Source organism: Rhipicephalus sanguineus, chromosome 1 (assembly GCF_013339695.2).
Source record: "Rhipicephalus sanguineus isolate Rsan-2018 chromosome 1, BIME_Rsan_1.4, whole genome shotgun sequence".
Lineage (NCBI taxonomy): Eukaryota > Metazoa > Arthropoda > Arachnida > Ixodida > Ixodidae > Rhipicephalus > Rhipicephalus sanguineus.
Window position 1 is genome coordinate 265,690,703 of NC_051176.1, and position 22,298 is coordinate 265,713,000.

At 39.7% G+C, this 22,298-nt stretch overlaps 1 protein-coding gene across 3 annotated transcripts in view; it reads left to right on the forward strand.

Moving 5' to 3' along the window:
- The window catches only part of LOC119378893 (katanin p80 WD40 repeat-containing subunit B1), a 198,405-nt gene that overhangs the window by 129,033 nt on the left and 47,074 nt on the right, over positions 1–22,298 (forward strand). The window contains exons 11-17 of one of the 3 annotated variants that reach the window (XM_037647953.2): positions 2,116–2,234; positions 5,114–5,143; positions 9,209–9,256; positions 15,361–15,607; positions 16,633–16,804; positions 18,152–18,334; positions 21,949–22,116. In XM_037647953.2, the coding sequence (XP_037503881.1) occupies positions 2,116–2,234; positions 5,114–5,143; positions 9,209–9,256; positions 15,361–15,607; positions 16,633–16,804; positions 18,152–18,334; positions 21,949–22,116 (967 nt within the window). The remainder of the gene's footprint in view (positions 1–2,115; positions 2,235–5,113; positions 5,144–9,208; positions 9,257–15,360; positions 15,608–16,632; positions 16,805–18,151; positions 18,335–21,948; positions 22,117–22,298) is intronic. The other 2 variants (XM_037647954.2, XM_037647955.2) reach the window with 2 other exon arrangements.

Here is a 22,298-nt window from a genome sequence, read left to right on the forward strand (position 1 = left end):
GTTAATTGTAGCATTTGCAACAAATTACATACTACAGAGAATTTCTGTTTTATGGGTGGCGCAACATTTACCTTGCCACTTTGAGCAAAGTATAACTATCATTGAGGTCAAGTTTTCTGAAAACAGGACAAACTTTGTAACTTGTACATATGGTACGGTAAATGTTTGTATAAAATACAGCCTTTGTAAAAAAGTCCTTCAAAAAACACTTGAAAGCATTTCATCTGGGTAAGGTTTCTAATGAGAGATTCCTATGCAGGCAACATTTTAAAGTATGTCGCTTAATGCCATGCAGTTATAATTCCTAATGCTTCTAGTACTAAAAAGTAGAGCACCAAGTCGGGCTAGTTGGTTCACATTCATTTTAAAGCCTATTAACTGTGCTAGTAAACACGGAGAAAAAATGAGGGAAGACAGGACGCGCGCAGCCTATTAACTACCAGTGCAGTTAACAGGCTTTAATATAGTACTAAAAAGAAACAGCTTTGATGGTAGTTAGGTTAAAATTCTGCATGGTAACATAAGTCTGCTGCCTTTTTTTGTTGGTTTTCATACTTTTAATGTGCAATATACTTTTATTTGAATGCACATTTTAGTAATTCCAAGTTTTTTGTCTTAATCTTATTGCTAGATTGTTGTCTTCATTATGTACACTGACACCTCACAAATGAAATTAGTGAGACAAGAAAAGACTTCATACAAAATTGACAGGGCATGCTTAGCGTTAATTGTTTTCTTCACATGCTCCAGTATAGTAGTAGGCTGAGATACCTGAAAAACTAAATTATTGATATGAAGATGAAGGCCACCTGACATCATTTTGTTTGTACTGGTCTTTAATTAAGGTGCATGATATCTTTGCTCTATACAGGTGTGCGTTTGGAGCATGTGGTAGTGTGCATTCTATCTTACTTTCTAGCAGACTCATTTGGTCACTTCGAGCTCACACGCTTGCTATAGCTTGTAAGAACTTGTGGGCACCAACCGTGCTGATGGCAAAGCAGCATGCCAAGTTGCTGTTGCCAGTACATATAGTTCAAGTAACTACTTCCGTTATTCGAAAGGCAGCACAGTTCTGCATGCCTTGAAGTTGTGGCTACCTTGACATTTCTGGTGGTGGCTGCCAATTCTGACATGCAGAGCATGCATTGACTCAAAGTGACTCAAGGCTGGCAAGTGAGTAAGGAGATGTGGTGGTCAAAAAACTGTATCGTCGCGATCTCGTAAGGTTTAAACACTCCTACCACTGTTCCCTTCCAGAAGTCTGCATTTGTGTCATTACTAAACTTGCAGAGCAATTTATGGTTTGCCATCGAGTGATGGTTGGCAGCTCCATTATTTATTGTCCAGGCTTGTTGGACCACATTCAAAATGTCTGCTAAATTTCACAACCATCTCGTAGGCTGGGGTGTTGTCACCATACATTGCCATCATCTCGGCATAAATGACCTTCGAAATTGTGCCCTTTCAAATAGACAAAGCTAATCACTGCTCACGCTTTAGCTTTCCTAATGGGAGCTGACATCTTTGTATTGATTTCCTAGCAGTGTTTCATGATAGTATATCGTGCACTACTTTCATATTCCTCTAAAACCAAAGACATTCCCTCATTTTGGGGCCTATTGTGTACTTGTGTTCAAAAGTTATGGCACCAATATTAAGTGCGTTATGAATACCCATCATATATATTTTTTTCTGTTATTGTGATGTCCTTGTGTTGAAGTATGTATTGCTGTAACGGATGATTAACTTGTCTTCCTAATGCTGAAAGGAAACATTGGTAGGAAAATGATTGCATCTGAGCACAGGTGTGTGCTGAACCATGATGCTAATAGAAAGTGTGCACATCAAGCCTTCAGAAACTGCTGAAAGCCAAAATTTTAACCCCTCACAATCACTGAAAGTTCCATTAACTTCGGGAACAATAAGAATTAATTTTAACACATGAAGTGGAGGCAATCATAAAAAAAAAGCAGTAACTACAGCATTGCTTTTATTTGTCAGCTACCAAACAACCTGCCATATCCCCCTAGTCTCTGGGATGAAAAAAATTAAGCAGTGTTATTATATTATAGCATAAATATATAATATCAATAAATTTTTTTATGCTTGCAGAGTGATGCGTATGAAGCCTTTGGAGGATGGCGATGCTTTTCCCTTGGAGACGGAGCTAGATGATGCTTGCATCAAAGATGTTAGGGACTACAACAAAATATTCCACCCGTCACAGGAATGTGAGTCTGATGCTTTCATATTACTGCTGAGACAACTGTAGCTGCAAATGCCTTTTATTTGCTGATATGTAGAGGTCAAAGGACAGGAGTACTTGCTATTCATTTGTTTGTGGCAAATAAGATATGTGGAAGTCCGCAAGGGAGAGGAAAGTTCATGAAATGGAAGATTGTCAACTAGTTGAACGTAGCATGAAGTTACCAGCTTGATTTTCCTCGGTTTCAAATTGAAGAAAATAGGAGCAAGCGTATGGCTCTAGGGCGAGCGTCCTTGCCTTTTGTGGACAAATTGGATGCGTGTGCCTCAGTGGTCATGTCTGGCTGAGGAGTATTGTACCCTCAGTGATGCTTTGGCGCACACACCTACTCCACTGTTCACATGTAAAATCTTCCTGATGATTCAACAAGGCTTTGTTCAACTTACATCTGTTATGTGCACTCATAGTACTACAGAAGTGCTGACAGTGAGGCATATTTTGGCTTCATTGAAGGGGCACTTAAACACCTGGGAGATGTGCCTGTAAAGTCTGGAAATTGTGGTGGAATGCACATGTTAGCTTTCAATTAGTTTATTCACAAGCTGAATAAATCTTTGAAGAGGGCAATACAAATGGCACTGCACATGGTGTACAATGTTTACTTTTCCTACTCGACCTTTTTAACTCATCGATTCCTCTCAGCTGGGGTGTGCAACAGTACTGCCCTGCTTACCACTCCTTTTAAAAATTTTTCCCTCTGCGGTAAATCGTTTGAGGTTGATGTCTGACAGTTCTGCATGAGAGCAACAAAGGATTGGTATCGGGACAGGTGGTACACGTTAATATCCACCACTTCCTCATTTTCAAGATTTGCTAAGGTGGGCATGGTTGTGTGAGTTCTTAATCATAACTTGAGATAAAAAACACTGTTAATTGTGTTTATGTGGACAGTTGCACTGTCTGCGACACCATCGCTGACGTAACATACTGTGGAAAATGAGCAGTGAGAGCCACAAGAGAGAGAGAGTAAGTGGTAATCTGGACAAGGTTGTAGCATGCAGCTGGTGATATTTGGCTCACACATTCATGGCAGCATTGTCTGCTAAATGTTTTTTTACGGTGATATGGTGTTTTGGCACCCTTTCACAAAGGGCCCATCACGAAGCCATATTGTAAATGTCAAAAACAATGAACATCGCACCAGAAAGTTGTGAAATGCAGTCTGGGGAGCATTTTACAGCAATACCTTTCTATAAATGGTTCAGTAGTAACCAGTTATAGAAGAAAATAAAGCATTAAAAATAAATAATGTGATGAGAGGACTCTCCTCTCCACAGCAGACGCGCTCTTCAGTTTTTCTACCAGCATCCGCAAGCAACATTCCTACTGTGTAACCTGGTACCCTTATCACTTGCAAAAATATAAAATGCTTAGTGAAGGTCACAATACCCTCATTTCCTTAGAACAGCTTTTTATTCATGCACCAAATATCAGAATTAGACATAGTGTTAATTCAGCATTTTGAAGAGGAAGGTCTGTGTTCTGTGCAGATACAATCGTAACATGCAATTAAAGTGAAAAGCAATATTTATAACTTAATGATAGCAAGACCTGGCATGCAATAACTAAGGTAGTCTAATTGGTGTAGTCACTTGAAGAGTGCCAGAAACACTGCTAGATCAATTGTTTGGAAGCCATTAAGGAAATGACAAACTATTGAAATAGAGTAAGATTATGTATGAACAGCTGAAGTATATTGGGAGGTATATCTGATCCATGGGAACATCTGAATGTATGTAGAAATGGCAACATAATGTTGCAAGATTTGCGAGCTAGTGCCAAATTACATTCTTATGTCCTCTGACAAAGCAAGCAATTGGTGTCTAGACATGGCATTGAGCATGTGCATGTTCTTTCTGTTTCATGTATCTGCCAGTATGCACAATACCAGGTGCTTGCTTTGTCAGAGGATGTAGCGATGCATATGGGCATGCACTAGCACATCCTGTAATATCTTATCTCCACGTTGGCCTCTAAGTGCATAATGCAGGCTGTATACAGTGTCTGTCTGTAAAGTGATGAGGCTGTGTCTGGTAAAACAGGGGCATAGCCAGAAATCTTTTTGGGGGGGGTTCAGCCATACTTTATGTATGTTTGTGCATGTGTTTGTGTGCGTGTATAAATACGCAAGCAAAATTGAAAATTTGGGGGGGGGGGGTAGGGTTGAATCCCCCAACTGGCTACGCCCCTGTGGTAAACATAATTTATTGATCCAATCACAGTATATTACTCAGCGTTTAAAATAGTTTCCATGGTCGTCAATACACAGAGTACAACGAGATTCCCACAATGCAAAGGCTCCTTGAAAGTCAGCTGTTGTGACCTCTCTCGGAGAGCCTGTGACAGCCCTTTGGATGGCAGGAACACAGTTGAAACAGTGACCTTTCTGGCTTCTTTTGAGCTTTGGGAACAGGAAAAAGTCTGCCGGGCTCACATCAGGGCTGATGCAGTCCCGATACAGCCCTGATGTGAGCCCGGCAGACTTCCTTGCTGTTTCCAAATCTCAAGAGAAGCCAGAAATGTCACTGTTTTGACTGTGTTCCTGCCATCCAAAAGGCTGTCACAGACTCTCTGAGACAGGTCACGACAGCTGACTTTCAGGGAACCTTTGCAGCGTAGTAATCATGCTGTAATCGGTGTAGTGACGCCCAAGGAAACTATTTTGAAGAATTTAAATGTGTACTGATCGGATCAATAATTCCTATTTACCAGACCCAGTCTCCTTACTTTACAGACAGACCCCGTAGACACATTTAGTATTGAGAATCACGTAGCTTTTTAGGTGACTCTTCTTGTCTAGGTTTGTGTACTAGTGTTCATTATCATTTCAATTTTGCTTTTTAGCGTCTCTGGAGTCTGTGGTCGAGAATGGAAGTATGGATCCAGTTTTTACGCTTTTTCTTTGTATGCTTGCAAAATCTTTTTGAAATTTAGGTGTTGCAATGCAGTTGCAATGCGATTTTATTTTTTATTCGCCTGACTACTATTTGTTTTCACATTTTGTTTTACCTTGTGTATTGGAATAAAACATTCCCAGTAAACACATTGATGTAGAGACAACTGTGACAGGTTGCTGGCACAAAATACAGCAAAAAAGTGTTACTGGATCATATATTAAAAGAATTGCAGTTTGTTGCAAGGTGATGCTGCTGCTCGTAGTAGAATATTTTTATGTAAAAACAAGCCGTAATTAAGAACAGTCAAAATCGAGGCATTCGTAGCGTCTCCTTTAAACATATAATACTTGTACAGCAATGAAGAAATGTTATTTTCAAGAAGTTTTTTTTCATCTGAGGCTTGGCTTTATCTGTATGAATTCTTTTTAATGATAAGCCGATGGTGCTGCATTCCTTAGCTTTCATTACATAGCAACTTTCTTATTGTTCCATCTGAGAATGCGGTTATGGTAACTATGCTGACAGCTGATTGGTGTCATTAGTGTGCTTATGCATTGTGAGCAGATTATATGCATCATTAGTTGCCTTTTCGCAAATACCCTCCTACACTCCAGGGTACCAGTTCAGTCTCGGTCGCGGTAAAAATGCAAGAAAAGGCTCATGTACTTAAACTTAGGTTCACATTGAAGAACCTTAAGTGGTCAAAATTAAACAGTCGTCCCCACTGCGGCATAGATAGTAAAAATTAAAGAATAGTCCTCACTGCAACAACATACTTCATAATCGAATCTTGGTTTTGGCACGTAAAATTCTGGGTTACAAAAAGTAAATTTTCCTGCTGTTTCCTTGACTTCATTTTCAGTTGGCTAATGAAAATCGGACTCCTCGATTATCCAGCTTCTCATTCATTTCATTCAGCTTTTCGTTATTATTAGAGAACATGGAAAACCAGTGCAAACACGACGGAGACACAAGACAAGAAGGACACAGGGCGAATGCTGTCTAACAACTGAAGTTTATTGAAACAAAACTGAACGCATGGAAAACAAACACCATGCGTGCGTAAGAATTTTAGGTCAATGAACTTCAGTTGATAGACAGTGCTCGCCAGGTGTCCTTCTCATCTTGTATCTCCGTGTTCGCGCTGGTCTTCCAAGTATGCATCGTTTCCATCTCGCCCACCTCTCTACGTCACTGCTATTAGAGAACATTCATTTATGTATCTTGGGATTCTTTCACGTGAGTGGCTCAGAATGGTAGGATAGGCTATAGTCTTTCTGTGCTACCTAATAATTGTAACCATGCACTAATGCATGCAAACTTTTGCACACAACATGCTGGTCAGTGCAAGGAAGAAGGCACAAATAGATGAAGGGAGTGCAACAGAATACATGCCCGATGTCATCCTATCATCTGTCTTATTGTCTCGTCTCTTGTTCGTATCTTCTGCTAGAAGAATGTTCATGTCTTAACTGGAAAAAACTAGCCCAGCTTTTTACTCTTACTGAAGAGTGAATCTGCTTCATTTTTCGTTGTCATTTTTTGACACATTACATAGAATTCTTCATTATAACATTTACTTGTGTGCTAGCTTTACAATGATTGAGCAATTTCAAACATAAAGAAAAGTGAGGAAGACTACATCGTAACATGGTCTTGTAGCATTACTAGCCTTTGAATGTTTTGTGTGCCAATTTCTGGGGTTTAGGCATCCTCTAAACATCATGTGTTCACTGGGATAATATATTTGAAGTATTGATTGGCATGTTGCAATGTCATGATATGAACATTTAATGTTATGGCATGGTATGGCACTCTCACTGTCTTTTGTTATTCATGTCAGTGCGAAATAAGGGGGGGGGTGATCCTGGTATTGCTTTCACATTAGTCACTCAGGTATGGCATACAGACCTGCCAGATTTTCAAATGGTCTTGTTCGGTTAACAACAGCAGCAGCAATGGTAAGGCTGTGTAAATATAGCCACTTAGTAAAATTATTGAGCGTGATTGCTAATATTCAGAGCGCAACATGTAACACCAGTTATGTAAAAATCTTGAACTCCTTTGCAGGAGTGTAGTAAATAATGTTGTATGAATCAGGACAATAAATTGTAGTGAACTCTATAGTTTAGAAATTTCATGTCACACAATTGCAAGCTGTGGTAAAAAAGTAAACTCAAAGTAGGAAGTGCAATGCATTTACCACACCCTAGTATGCATTTCATTATTAAAGTTCAAATAATTTGTCTAGAATCTAAAATAAATTTTACGATATTTTTCTTGGAGTCGTACGCTCCTGATGATACTTGAAGTGGCCGACAGGCAGCTGCAATTTATGTGACATATATGCATAGGTCGGCGAAAAATGTGGAGCTCACTTGGACTCAGACTCGCGAAAATTTTCCTCAACTGGACTCACTCAGACTCATTGAAATTTTTCTCAGCCGGACTCACTCAGTCTTAAACTTGCCAAATTATTACTCACTCGGACTCGCTCAGACTCGTGGTTCTGAGTCTGAGTGAGCCTGAATGAGTCGACTCATGAGTCCGTTAGCGTATAATTGGCTTTTTCGACAATGGTGTCAATGCTCTTTAACACCAATATCTCGCATAATTGGTGCTCTACTTGGCGCCTTTTGCTCTCGTACCATTAATATGAGTTATCAATGGTTGCAGTCCAGTAAGGACATTTTTATTGAAAGAGATGACTCACACGAGATATTTTTATCAAAAACTTCCTGCGAAAGAGTTTGCGGGGCAGGTCACGGCACCTATTCTATTGCAGGTTGAACTTCGTTATTTTTAAAAATTTATATCTGGCAGCAACTAGAAGAGGCCCTTATTTCACTTCTCAGCCCTGATACTAAATTTTAATGAAAAAAATTGGTTGTTTTCATCTACATGTTTTTATGGCAACATTCTCAGAGTTCATTATGTGCAGGGTAACCTGAAATGCGGCCTCACATAGGCCTGTTCACAAATAGTATGTCATCCAAATTTATCCTTCTTCGTACATGTAACTGTATTTTGTCTCTGTTTGCGTAGTTTCTCTTCTTTTTTTTTTCCTTTTTGCATCATGCACTTATGCTGTTGAGAAACTTGAGTTACAAAACGCGATTATATCAAGGTCCTAAGGGGTATGATACTTTTATATTTGCAGAAGTATTGACAGGAAATTCTTGTGGCTAACCAGAAGACCAATTTAAAAAAAAACAAGGATATACAATATAATAGGGGGATTTGGAAAATGGGACTGAATTGTTAAGTTTGGGCTCCAATTGTTGTCGTGTTGAACAGTAAGCTGGTGCTGTGCTTGGTGGCATCTTCTCATTTATGCTTACAAATATTTTTTGTCTAGTATTAGTGATATGAAGAGAATGGACGTGTTACCAGGATTTTCTTTTTTGATGGACGGTGGCAGTTACCTTTCCAGCGTGTCATCTACATCCAAGAGATATATGCATATGCCTACCTAAAAATTAGTGGGGCAGGGATCTGGACCTTAAACTGTTCCCTTTCCCACTTGCACCATTGTATGTATGTAGATATGCATGATAGTAAGCCTGTGCTTGTTTATTTATTTATTTTTTGTTTTGCATGAGAGCATGTCATGTGTTTTGTGTTGTAGTTTGTTGTGTAATGTGTGCAGTGTTGCATATTAACGACATCACATTCAGTTATGAAAGCTAACCTACCAAAATAATCATTTTCTTTAAGATTCTTCTAACAGTAAAGTTTGTGTTCCACAATGCTGACTTGCGTTCAAATATGATGGAGTAGGGTAATATAAAAACTGCAGAGTATGAAGAAATCTTGGCAATAAGTTTAATATTTTTTTAGTGAATGTTAACGAGTATAATGAATGCACTTTGAATGCATTTTTGAACTGTTGCCTTCACTTTAGCACTCATGTAGCATGCTGTGGCCATCATGTACTCAGAGTAGCTTCTTTAATTTGCAAGTAATCACTTTTTGTTCAATGCAGAAATTTATCACGGTCACTTGTGCACTGAGGTATTTCCTTATTTCTCTTTCACTTTAGTGTCACGCACTCCACCCAAGGACAATCCGTTCCCTGCGCCCCTTGAGGGTATGCATCTCCCATATTCATTTCTTTGGTCTAGCAGCATGTCGATTTGATCCTGTTGGTCATTCATATGGAATGACAAATGGTAAAAAGATAAGGATGAAAACTCAAACTGACAGGACATGTGACCTACAAACTGAAGTTCATTGACACAAAACATTCCCTTTTAAGCTTGCTTAAGATGCACCAGCTAAATATTAAGAATGGGAAACGAATGGCTGCATATAGTAAAAAATGTGACTACCATCTAATGCTCCATCAGACACAATTCATAGGAAGATCAAATGACAAGATATCATGGGAACTCATTGGGGCTTATCATGCCATGTGACAGCTGCATCAGCATGCCTTCTTTGTTGGGGCAGAGGCTTTGGACGTGTTCAAGTAGGAGGGGGCGGGGTTGGGCTGAAAACATTTTAGGAGGCATGGGTTGGTTTGCTTCCTGCTAGCATGCAAGTTCATGTCTCATCGACTGTTAAAAATGGGCTATAGCTGGAAATGGCAGTAAATAAAGCATAAAAAGATTAAAACAACGGTTCAGCAGAAAGAAAAACACAATAGGGACTTTTAGCTTGTACGTATAGTTCTTTACGTCACCGTGTTACCGGATACCGGATGGAATTTGCACATGCGCGAACCTTTAAGGAACGTAAACTACTCGCTAGATAGGCTACGTTTACGGCCCTATCTCACAAATCCACCTTCGTTCGTGGCTGAGACTCCAGCCGCCTAGTCAAAATAAGCAGAAGTGCGAGCGCCACTTACAATCGCCTTGTTTCAGCCGGATTACCGAGGCTAGAGCGACCTAGAATACAGAATCCGTAAACGTTAGAGGCCCCTAACAGGCTGGATAGGTGGCACCATCTAGCGGGGCCAAGGTGAACCACTCAAGCACAAAATTGTTATTGCAGAAATGTCGGGCATTCTACTTCCAATGTAAATGCCTTGCAGGGGCATAATTACGAATGAGTTGCCTTTTTAATCATTTTTTCCCAAAACACTAAGCCAAAACAAACATGTCCATGACTGTGGTTGCACGAAGTGTCACAAGATGTCGACACCATCGTACGGTAACCCGATATTGCTGCACCCCTTTGCATATACCGGGATACTGCACACGCTAAAAACCTCTCTTATGATTTTGCCGCTGCAGTAATTCAATATTATCTAAACTAAATGTAGTTTTAATGCAGTTATCACCACCATTTAGTGGTTTGCGCAGACGTAAAGGTATACGTTTACGTACATACGTAAACGTTTGCGTATGGCGAGCTAAAACTTTTCTGAAACGCGTTCCGGTAACACGGTAAACGCAATCCACTATTCCGGTAACATGGTAACGTTAAAAAGTATACGTACAAGCTAAAAGTCCCTAATGTTACCAGTGTATGGGTAGCCAGATTTTTTTATAGTTAGTGTGTGTATGGTAGAGTAGGGTAGGCCACGACACTGTGCGACTTGGAAGGGTGGGCTGGACAGGCTGGCTGGTGTTGTCTGGTGTTATTTTATGCAAGGTATCCTGTGGTGGACAGAAATTTTCAGAGTGAGGGGAGGACGTCATAGTTAGTGTGATTTATATGACTGTGAAGAGAAACGTGGAACATTGATTCAAGAATGGAAATTCATTACTTCAGGGAGTATGATTGTTAGGATTATATATTAATTGACCATAATAGCTGTGTGTCCACAGTAGACAATATAAAATAGATGAAGTTTCACAACTGACGTACAGGAGGTGTGCGGGTAAGAATTTTTACCGCGCTCTCACTATAAGCAGGTGACATTCCTTTGTGCAGCAATTACACAATCAGGATAGATGCTGTGTCTGTCCTGCATAAAAATAATGGAAGCTGTAGGTTGGAAAATGAAGGGGCTGAAACCCCCTTCATTCTCGAGTATTGTGGGAGGGGCTCAAGCACCACCTCCCTTCCCAGCTTCCAAAGCCTCTGTGTTGGTGCCCATTTTATTGTTATCTCTCATAGCGCTGTGTGCCATTAGTAAACATCCCTTCAGTTATGATCTTTCATCTTTGTTTTGTTTTCCTGAATAATAATTTCACAGTGTTGCTGCTTAGCGTGCTTAAAAAGCTAACATTTTCTGTGATTGAACTTCAGGTGGTAGCTTGTGCATGTCCTGCCAGTTTGTTTAGTCCTCAACATCTTGCACCATTTTTTCACCGTTTCTTTGGTCTTTTGTCTTTATCACTCTGTTTATGATGTTAAAGTCATTTATTACAGTCATTTTACAGTTAAGCTTTAATGAGGAATACATTGGGTTCGTGTCTGGCGTTTTGAGATATATTCTACGCATATATCGTCAGTTTTAGCAATCGGGTAGACACCTGCAAAACTGTTCGCACTGTTTTGCTTGAGCTTTGTATTGGCTGCTTCCGCTTAGCGCTATATGGCAAAAGTTTTTGGGAAACCATTGACGCATAAAAAAGAGATGCAGGTACTTCTTGTGCCATTCTTATGGTCACGGTTTTAGTTAACGTGGTGAAAAAAGTGTCACTTGGATTTAACAAAAAGACAGCGTACAGCCACGTTCATATGCGATGACAGCCTGCTTATTTACAGCTGCAATTTTCTTTGTAATTACATCAGCTTTTCTGTGTCTGCATGTGTTTAGTCCACAAAAATGTGTGTTTTCATCACTCTTCCTTTTTTTTTCTGGAATAAATATTAACCAATGTGGCAAGCTTCATCATGCTGGCTTCATTTGTTTTGTTGACTGAATATTAATGCAGAAGTGAGAATATATTTTGTATTTGATGTTTTCAGAGGAGTAGTTTCTAGTTGGTTAGGTTTGGGTAGATTAAGTGTAACTACAAAGAGTTAACACGTAATTGTGCACTCATACATACAACGCAGTATTCACAGCTATGTCATCAAATAAAATAAACTTGCTTTTAGTTGATATTGCCTATCATCGAAACCTGCAAGACATTTTTTTTTTCTGTACTACTGAGCACCTCCGTATCATCCATTTTCATGACACTGGACCAGTGTTTTGCAGCAATGCGTTTTGCTCAATTCTATACTACTCCTGTTATCCACGAATCATGGCCAGCTGATCGCTTTGGTAACGTGGGCGGACCATCACTATCACCAATGGCCAAACGCGAAAAGCACGACGAAACATTAGTGTTGGAAAAGGGCATCACTACAAAATACCGACCCTGGTATTAAAATGTGTTGACTGGGCTTTAGCTGCATGACAGAAATTTTTTTAGAAACATTTTAGTGAATATTCCATGCAACTTTTTCATGTTCAAAACACTGAAGAGGAAGATTCACACAAGATAACATCATGGACATTTTTTTGTAGCTCGCCGTATTGTCAGCGCAAACTGTAGCTAAGTGCGCCGGCAAATTTATCATAATGCTCCTGCTTGCTAAATTTCAAAGGGCTTTCAGCAACATTGGAAGGTGAGAGTATTGCTAAGAAGTGTGCCTACCAATGAACTTTTTTGCATTCTGCCGTCTGGGTTACTTCTCACCAGTGCCTGCCTTGTGGTATGTGCTTTCCTAGGTTATGTATGCCCTCTGCTATAGAAAGCGAGAAATAAAAAATTGCTTTTGCTTCATAAACGAGGCGTACGAAACTTTATGGCACTAGAATAAAACGCTAAATAGCAATGTTACTAGTAGTAATGTTAGTAGTAAAATAAAAAAAGAACTGCTTGGTGGTAGACAGAAAATTAAAGAGCAGAAAAAAAAAGGTGCGCAGCAAAAAAGGCACACCAGTGACCCCTCGGGAAATGATAAGGATAACTCTTATGGTGCAAGCATAACTGATCAAATGAAAATTCTGTACCTATATGAAATCAATAATAATAATAATAATAATAATAATAATAATAATAATAATAATAATAATAATAATAATAATAATAATAACTGGCAAGATTGAGTTCATTTCACAACAGCTACAAAAACGTATATTAACAGGGTGATAAGTGTGTATGTGCAGTACAGAGGCCGAGGGACTGCATTAGTTCAGGTTTACACTTTTTGGAATAAATATGGTTATCTTAAAAGGCAGAGTTTAATGAAAACTGGTTTTGAAGGTAATTGGGATGTGTGTCTCAAATCAGGTAACGTCTTTTATTGGCGTTAGAGGGAGGGGGCAGGGGGGTGCAAAAAGTTAATCTGTGTTTGTATGAAAAAGGTGTTGCCCCGTGAAAGTAAACAATCGTTAATGTTGGTGATGAGTAAAGGATTTGTATGAGCACCTTAGTGTATTTTCTTTGAAAGAGTGAACATGGCCAAAAACCTGCAGTGGCTTGCCAGGTGGCTGAATGTTCAGTCACTTTGTGACCAGGGAGAAAAAAAACTGCTGGGCATTTTCACGGATGTCACAAGTTCATAATAAAACAAATTACTTGAATATCACTTAGCAAGAAAGCCATTTTGTCACTTTATCAGCAGATTATTGGATGCAGAAAAAGAAAACTGTTGTAAAACTTGCTAATGGACAAAGACAGCAATGTGCCTCTCCTGTCTTCTTTGAATAATATCATAAAATCTGGATTGTGTGTGAACAGATGAAGCCAGCACCGAACCTAAACGAAGAGCTGAAATCCATGATTGCGTAATTAACAGTTAAGCAGACCGATTCATAGTTCTGACGTTTCTGTAAATGTTTGAAGCTGGTTGTGTAATTATTGTCCAAAACTAACTCAACAATAAAAAAGCCTTCGATGTGCTTTTCTGCCATCCTGACTAAAATCTTGCTTCATGCTTCATTAATAGTACACTTTCTTCAGTTACAGCTTGTACTCTACAGGCAAAAAACTTGAAAAGTTCAGTTAAAATTATTATAGCATTCTTATCCTTTGCAGTATGTCAATACTCTTGAAGATCAAGGTCTGTGTGATAGAACAGCTGTGTTACATTAATGCCAGTTCTTTATTAGTTAAACAAGACTCTGGTAGATCTGCATAACAGTAAATGTATCTTCAACAAATTATGCGTGTCTGACAGCAATAATTAGATGTTTTGCTGTTTCAACTGTATGTACATCTCATTTGGTAAGCTGCTGTAGTTTTCTATTTGTCATAGTGGCATCTGCTTACGTAATACAGGCAGTTTGCAAATGCAGTGCTATGTGTGCAGCACAGTTATAAGCTCAAAAAGGTTCCATGAAAAGCACTGTAGGAACATCAATTCCGATCAGTTTTGAGTTTAGATAAAGAAACATGGTTCTGGATGTTGAACCCTATTTGACTGTCTGCCTTCAATAGAATATGATTAGAACAGTCTTGTCTACATCCTGCAACCCACCCTAACATCGATCATACAATGTCAGTCACATATGGAGATATAAAAAATTTGTGAACACGGGGTGTCCCTGGAGCCGACGTTTCGACAAGCGGACTTCTCTTCAAGTTGCTGCCTTGAAGAAGACATGTCCTCGTCAAAACATCGGCTCCAGTAACGACCCCGTGTTGTCGAATTTTTCATCTCTTCACGCTTCCATCTTCCCCTGAACTTCAGTCACATATAAAGTTATATTGCAATATAAAACTCCTATAGTTGTGCAGTCTCCAACATGATGTTTGACTTCCTGTGTACACTTTTCCTTTAAAAAATTTAGTTGTCCTTGAGGGCAGATCTAATTAACTTCTAAACATGTAAAAGGTTCTGTTATGGCTAAATGTTTGAGAACAACTGCGCTGCAGTGGACCAGGCATCACATCTGCTTTTGAAGCATGTCATTCGTCTAAGGCCTTGTGTCCGAGATAAATTTCACGCTTGCTGTTGCATGTATGGCATCGTAGTGTTATTTCTGCCTTGTTTTTTATTCGTAGTTTGATCTTGGCAGATTATACAGATCAACGTATGATTCGGATCAGTTCTTGTCATTTGTGTCTACATTTGATTTTTTTTTATTTAGAGTTGTTTTGTTTTCTTATGCAACAAGGGTAGCTACTATCAAATTTAGTAATTTAATTAATGGGCTCTACTTTGTGATTTGAGTGCAGAGACTTGTAGGTATATGATACCTTCGTATACGTCGAATACCTGGGAATGTAATATGTCTCTAGCGGGCAAGTTTGTAAGGTGTTGTTAAAAAAACGAGGTGGTGTTTGCCGCATTCTTCAGACTCGTTCAAGCCAGCCCTGGAGCCACAGAGCAGCAAGGTGGTGCGATTAAGTGGTGCCTCCAATCCGTGTGTTCTCACGGAACGACCTGGAGCCACGGTGAAGGAGACACGGCAGCTAAGTGTCACTACCAGCTACTCAGCTATGGGCACAACCTTCACGATACGACCCAGAGGCTCATTGGTGGGCTCAGGGGCCCTGCTTGCACCAGAGCCGCCAACACCCAGTATAATGGCAGCCATACCAGGGTAAGCAGTGGTGCACATGAACAATGTGGATTTTTGCAAGAATGTGTTCCCTGAAATAGTTGCACTTCGGTCATGCAATTATATCTCCACATTGCAGGTGTTTTCATAGCTCATTTAGCTGTAACTAGGGCATGGTGTAAGATGATAGGAATGCCAGCCAAGAGGTGTTGTTAGTTTTATATGGGAATCGTTCGCTATTGGGGCATTGTTTTCTGGATGCTTTGCTTTTGCTGCAACGATAAAAGAACTTGACAATGTTCCTTCGCCAACTCTTCTGATTTGCCCGGGAGATTCCTAAATTTTGAGCAGTCCTCCCAATTGTATGGGCATCGCCATAGATCTCCTAAAAAACAGCTCTAACCCCACTGTGAAAAGAAAATAATTGAGGACAACAGTTCTTAAATTTTCTGGCCTTGGTCCATTGCGAGTGGTTCCATTAAGTCATTCTCACTGCAGCACATTGGTGTCATGCGGAAAAGCATGCTAAGTTTGTTTGGGAAAGGGCTTCTCGCTGTTGCAGGACACGGCACATTTCATCCCTTAATTACACATTTGTGTACCCGCCCCGTATAATAAAAAATGAGTACCAGTATGATTGCTGACTTCTAAGAACTTTACCGGCAATCATGCAGAACTGTCTATGAAGTTCCTGCGACCTTGAGAAACCATAAATAAAAATATGGACCAGTTTTCTTTAGGCAGGTATGCTTTTTTATGCCTGTGGCAATATTTACAAGTCATTGCTGTCATTGCCTGAAAAAGAGTAATACTTTTTTACAATATAAAAATAAGTTACAATATGTTGCGTCAGTAGTTTGACATAATAGCTGTGGTAGGGGCTATAAAAGAGCTGTAGACAAGCTGCTGCTGTTGTTCTCTTGTGTTAGCAGGAGCAACATTCAGGCTTCAGGTTCTTCAGGCACTTCTTTTATGGACCAGCCTCATAACTTGCATGTGATGAACTTTTTCAAATTTTTTTTAACCTAGTGCTTGCCACCAAGGTGTGTTTTCTTAAATTTATGCAGCTACAGCTCTGTCGGAGTAGTGCCCAGCAACATACCTGTGCCAGCAAGTGTTCTCCCAAGCAAAGTAACCACTCGCGCTGCCATGCCCACGGGACCAATCTCTGTCGTTGCAACCAGCTTAGGGAAGCCTATTGAGAAGGCCACTGCCATGGTGCGCACATCGTCATCACAAGTAAGCTGCTTATCAAACACCTTTCTGTTTTATTCAAGACTGCTGTGTTGTGCTAAATCATGTTCTTACCAAGAGCCACTGTTATTTAAATGCTTCATAACATGTTTGTTAGGAATCTTGGGTAACAGTTCAGCAACATTGTGAAGTGTTCTTGGCTGTAATGGAAACAAACTGCATCATGTGAAGTGTATAATTCAATCTGAAGGCACTTGATCGAAATCATTGTGAGAAGTATAAATGGAAATTCTTGATAGAAACAAGAGTTATTTCACTGTGTAGGTAACTTGAAGCACATAAAACCCTTAGTAGCAGAAGGTATTGCTTGCTCTTACTCATGAGGGTGGTATATTCATAGGGAAATAAGCTGAAATTAATATAATGCCATTTTTAAACTAAATTTAGGTGTGGGCAAAGTAGTTACAAACGCGTTATATCAATGTAGTACATATCTGATTAGAATCAAGAATCAAGAATCAAGAAAATTTATTTCCAACGTAAAGTTGGGGGTCACCCCAGGCGAAAAGCGGCGAAATGCAGCTTGAAGGTGCCTGGGGGCCCATACACAAGGCAGCGTACACGTACATTTATAGGCAACATAGGGTACTTAATGAACAGAGGATATTTAAAGTAGTAAAAAAAACTAAGTAAGGACATAGAATACTGGTAAACATAAGACATACATATATACACTGTTACACGCGCATACATAAACGGAAAGGTAAGCATACTAAAAAATGATGTCGGATCATGATATGTACATTTAAAACATGTTTGCTGTGAACAGGTTTGTATCGAAACATTTTTTCGCACAACTATTTAAAGTCATTAGTCATCTAAATCGTGCTTACTAGTCTGCATGATTATTTTAGTGGAGGTTTGCAGTTTTCAGGTGTTATAAAACAAGGTTGGAAAGTTTAACGGAAACTGTCAGAAGGTGCCAGATGTCTCAAACTAGCTCTCTTTTGTCTCCCTTTAACTATCTTTTTTTTTCTGTCTCTTGTTCTTTCTTTGCCACTGTGGGGGTCTCTTCCATTACTGCAGAATTCAATGATAAATTGTTTATGCCTTAGGCTTCTTCCTTGTTGCTGGATACTGTGTCAGTTCTCCAGCCTGCAGCAGTGGCTCTTCTCAGCCATGTAACAAACCTAAGTCTTGCTATGTTTGTCATGTGTAGAATGCCATAGCCTGATAAACAGAACTGGCAAAAACGAGTTTTGTCCAGAGATGTGGGTACTGCATTTCAAGTTTATGTTGTTCAGTGGAAGATGAGCATAGCGCTTCTTCTCACTACCCTGATTTGTCAATTTCTACTTGTCAACATGTTGTAAAACTCATTTGCTCTTGCAGGTAGTGGAAAGCAGTTCGACAGTATCAATAGTGCGCCCTGTCATGAGTGTGCTGCCCGACAGCAAGGAAGCCCTGGCACCACCTCAGAAAGCCGTTGTTCACCCTGAACAGAAACAGTCAGTGGATTATGTACCTTCACAGAGGGACACTCCAGCAGGCCTGGATCTTGACGAGTTTCTTCCGGTGAGCAGTTGCTAGCCTTGGCAAAAATAAAGGCATTGATATCTTTCTTCTTTAGATTATTGCACATCGTTAGAGTACTGCTCACACCATCTGTGTGCATACCTGAGCTTTAGGGAAGAATGCAATGAAAGAAATGTGCTGACAAAAGAATAGGTGGTGCAGGCTTTTTAAATTGTTGTGCTTAATGAGGCAATGTGGTGCATAAATATTTGTATGCCACTTTTCGAATGTCAAATTACTTGCTCTGATAATGCTGCATTAGGACCAATAATTAAGTATGCTAGTGCACTTTAAGTGTGTAATAAGTGCTGTAAAAAAACATTTTTTGTAAAGGCAAACAGAGTGTCGAGCATTATTACTAGAGCTGTGCGAATAGCAAAATTTTGGGTGCGAAGCGAATTCGAATATTGAAGTGTGAGTGCGAATAGAATATTTTTCGAATACTTCGAAGCTAAATTGCATAAAAAAAAGTTAGAGAGAATTCCTAAGCATATCATTATGAGATAGCAACATGAAAGTGTTTCTTTTCGCTAGGTTGATGAAGCACTGGCGGGGTGGTGTTTCATAGTTGTCTTATGAAGAATGAGGCAATGTAGAGGCCGTATTCTATATATATGTACATGATATGGTACAACCAAAGTGTTGCCAACAACACTTTACACGTGATAGGCAAAGATGCCATTTCCCCAGCCTCTCCTCCTCTTTCAACTTCTGTGGAAGCCCAACTGATGTGGCATACAAGGGTGTGCTCCCGTCAAGTCCGGAGTTCCAAATCTGCCTCGTAGACGTTGATATATAAGAACATCTGAAATTTTGGATGCTAAGAAGCTTCGGCGTCCGATTTTTTCGGACTTCCTGCCCAAATTTTAGGGCCAAAACAGCATTAATTGAGCCCCCAACCCTTCCACATCTTTTCATCTCCATGTTGGAACCAAGGTTTTCTTGAGTTAATACATTTGCGACCGTAGCGGAGCTTGAAAGGCAGCTTTGCCGCAATACGGGGGTGTGATGAGGTGAAGCATATTGAAAATCTAGGGACCACTTCGAATCGGACGTTGACTGTCTTTTGGCAAAATTCGACCGTAACGGAGCTTGAAAGGCAGCTTTGCCGCAATACCGGGGTGTGACGAGGTGAAACATTGCAAATCTAAGGACCACTTCTAATCGGACGTTGACTGTCTCTTGACAAAGTTCGACCGTAACGGCGCTTGAAAGCCAACTTTGCCGCAATACTAGAGTGTAATGAGGTAAAGCATATTGAAAATCTGAAGGGGTCACTTTCAATTTGACGTTGACTGTATTTGTTTTTGGGAAGTTCGAATAGTTCGTATAGTAAAATTCCAGTGCGAATCGAATCGAATAGCAAACACTATTCGAAAAATATTCGAAATTTCGAATATTCGCACAGCCCTAATTATTACATAACCTTAATCAGTGGTAATACCAGCTACTAATTTGCTATGCCAAAATAAAATGAAATTAAATTAAATTTTATGTTAACTTATTTAGAAAAAAGGTCTTACATAGTCTATAACCTTGCAAGCAGGCACACATCTGTCTATCCATACACTAGATTTGAAATCATAAATATTTTAAAGTTGCGCATCCTTGCAGGTTATTAAGGTGTTATAAAATAGAGCAAAATAGACGTTTGCACTCATTATCTATGTTTGCATCTATGTGTCTGTAGGAATCACATCCTCGTCACCGTAAACCACACTGGATGCTAGTAGGACCTCTTACAAGGACTAACTGTGGCCTTTTAGAGAGATAACTATCAATTACCTATTGTAATAAGTAAACTAGTTGCTTCTGATGTTAACTTCCTGCAGATTACTTAGTTACACTTCTTATAACTTCATGGATTGATCAGTGAGGCTCTGCCCTCCCAGTGTTAGTAACTAAACCCAGTCACAATGTGTTCCTTTATTAATCGCAGGTAACACTGTAGATGTAAATTTACCATATGCGCTCTCACTGTTTCTTTATACTTATGCTGCATTATTGTTCTTAATACTTTTTGAAAGGTGTTACGTTATTACTGAACAATTAGCTTATGCACAAGTTTGTTTATTGTCTACAGCCACTGCTTTTTTTTTTGTAGAGGGTGTCTGAACCTTGTCAAGCGAATTTTATAGCGAAACCGCCACTATGCTATGTCTCTCAAAGTCATTCATCGTGTCGCAATGACCTTGAGCTGCCAGAGCGCGAGTGTGGCAGGCGTGTCAGCGTTACTGTCAGCTTTATGACGGCTCACGTTGATACTCACTGCTAGTCAGATACCTCAACGCACTAGCGCTGATACGCTAGCTCAGTATCTATTGATCAGAAGCGTGCCTTGAACCTCCACCCCCCACCTCCTCCCCCGCAAAGCAAAATTTTTCAAAGGAAGTTCTTAATAAAAATATCTCATTTGAGTCATATCTTTCAATAAAAATGTCCTTACTGGATTGCAATTACTGATAACTCGTATGCAAAGGTACAAGATGAAAATGCATATCGTAGAGCATTGATTATGCGAGACATTGGCGTTGTAAATGCTTTGACATCCTGATCGAAGAAGCTAATTATGCGCTAAGAGACTCGTGAGTAGACTCACTCAGACTTAATCAGACTTGGATCAAGCTGGGAGCCTGAGTGAGTCCGAGTGGTTAATATTTAGGTGAGTTTGAGTCTGAGTGAGTCCGGTTGAAAAAAATTAGTGAGTCTGAGTGAGCTTCACATTTTTTGCCGACCTATGGTAGTGGCTGATGCTGTCAAAGAAAAAGAGATGAAGAAATGCTCAATCCATACACATGGCAGATCCACTTGTAGACCACATATCACCCCCGTTGCCATCTTCTCCTGTGTCGCTTCCAGCACTCTTGTGGCAATGAAAAAAGACAGTGAGCGTGCATTTCGTGCAATAACTCCACTTATACTCGATAGGATCGAAAAATTATGCAATTCTATGATTCTGTGTAATTCTGTGACCTTAGGTGACATTACTGAAGATGTGTTTGCGATATTTTCACGTAATTTGTGCACGCCCTTCTTCAAGCTCTAAATTAGGGGGAAAAAAAGTGCGCAAATTATGAGAGTATACGTTATACCTTCTGATTATATTCAGATACAGGTACCTATAGATTATAGAGCAGACACCGAGAAGAGAACATTGATTTGGCATTTAACAACCCACTATTGCACTGACTTCGGTTGTTGTGTGGTTTGAGTTAGATATTTTCTCGCATGTAACCTGCACCCTCTTCGATTTGGTGAAATTTTCTAAAAATGATCTCCGTGTAGCTTGCGAAACTAGCTTCCTTGCATAGCTCGAAAGCACTGCCATGAAGCCATCTTTGCAGACCGGAATTTGCGTTTTTCATTTTGCCTTTAGCTCCAACTTTTTAAAATTTATTGTGTGGGTTTTATGTGAGAAAATACAGATATGTGTTGTTTTCAGCTAAAATGTTCATTTGTTGCAAGGATCATTATGCTTCCCATTATGCCCCGCTGGCAATATACAAGAAAGCATGTGAATATTATGATACGTGTACATGTTATCTTCACATATTTCCTGTGGGTAATGATGTACAAGAGGCTGCTATAAACTCTTTGCTCTCTATCTATTTCAGCCGCATTTGCAAGCAAGTTTACACCTAGGCAGTGCTGGTATACCTGAGATGTCGGAGGGTGAAGCGTTACGCACCATTGCTGAGCAGCACAAGACTCTCCTGGCAGTGCTACACCACCGTCTGAGGAATATAAAAATTGTTCTGGCCCAGTGGAGCAAGGATCCAAAGGTAATTGTACTGAGAAGTTGTTTGTAGTGCTGGAATGCATAAAGAAATTTTCATGGTTACTTAACCCTTTTTGTATCGCAGGAAATTGCTTAAATTGTTCTATAGCTCTTAAAATTTCCAAATATGCACCCTCGTGACGCTTGTGACGACTGTACTTGTTAAGGGTGGGAAAACGCTTAACG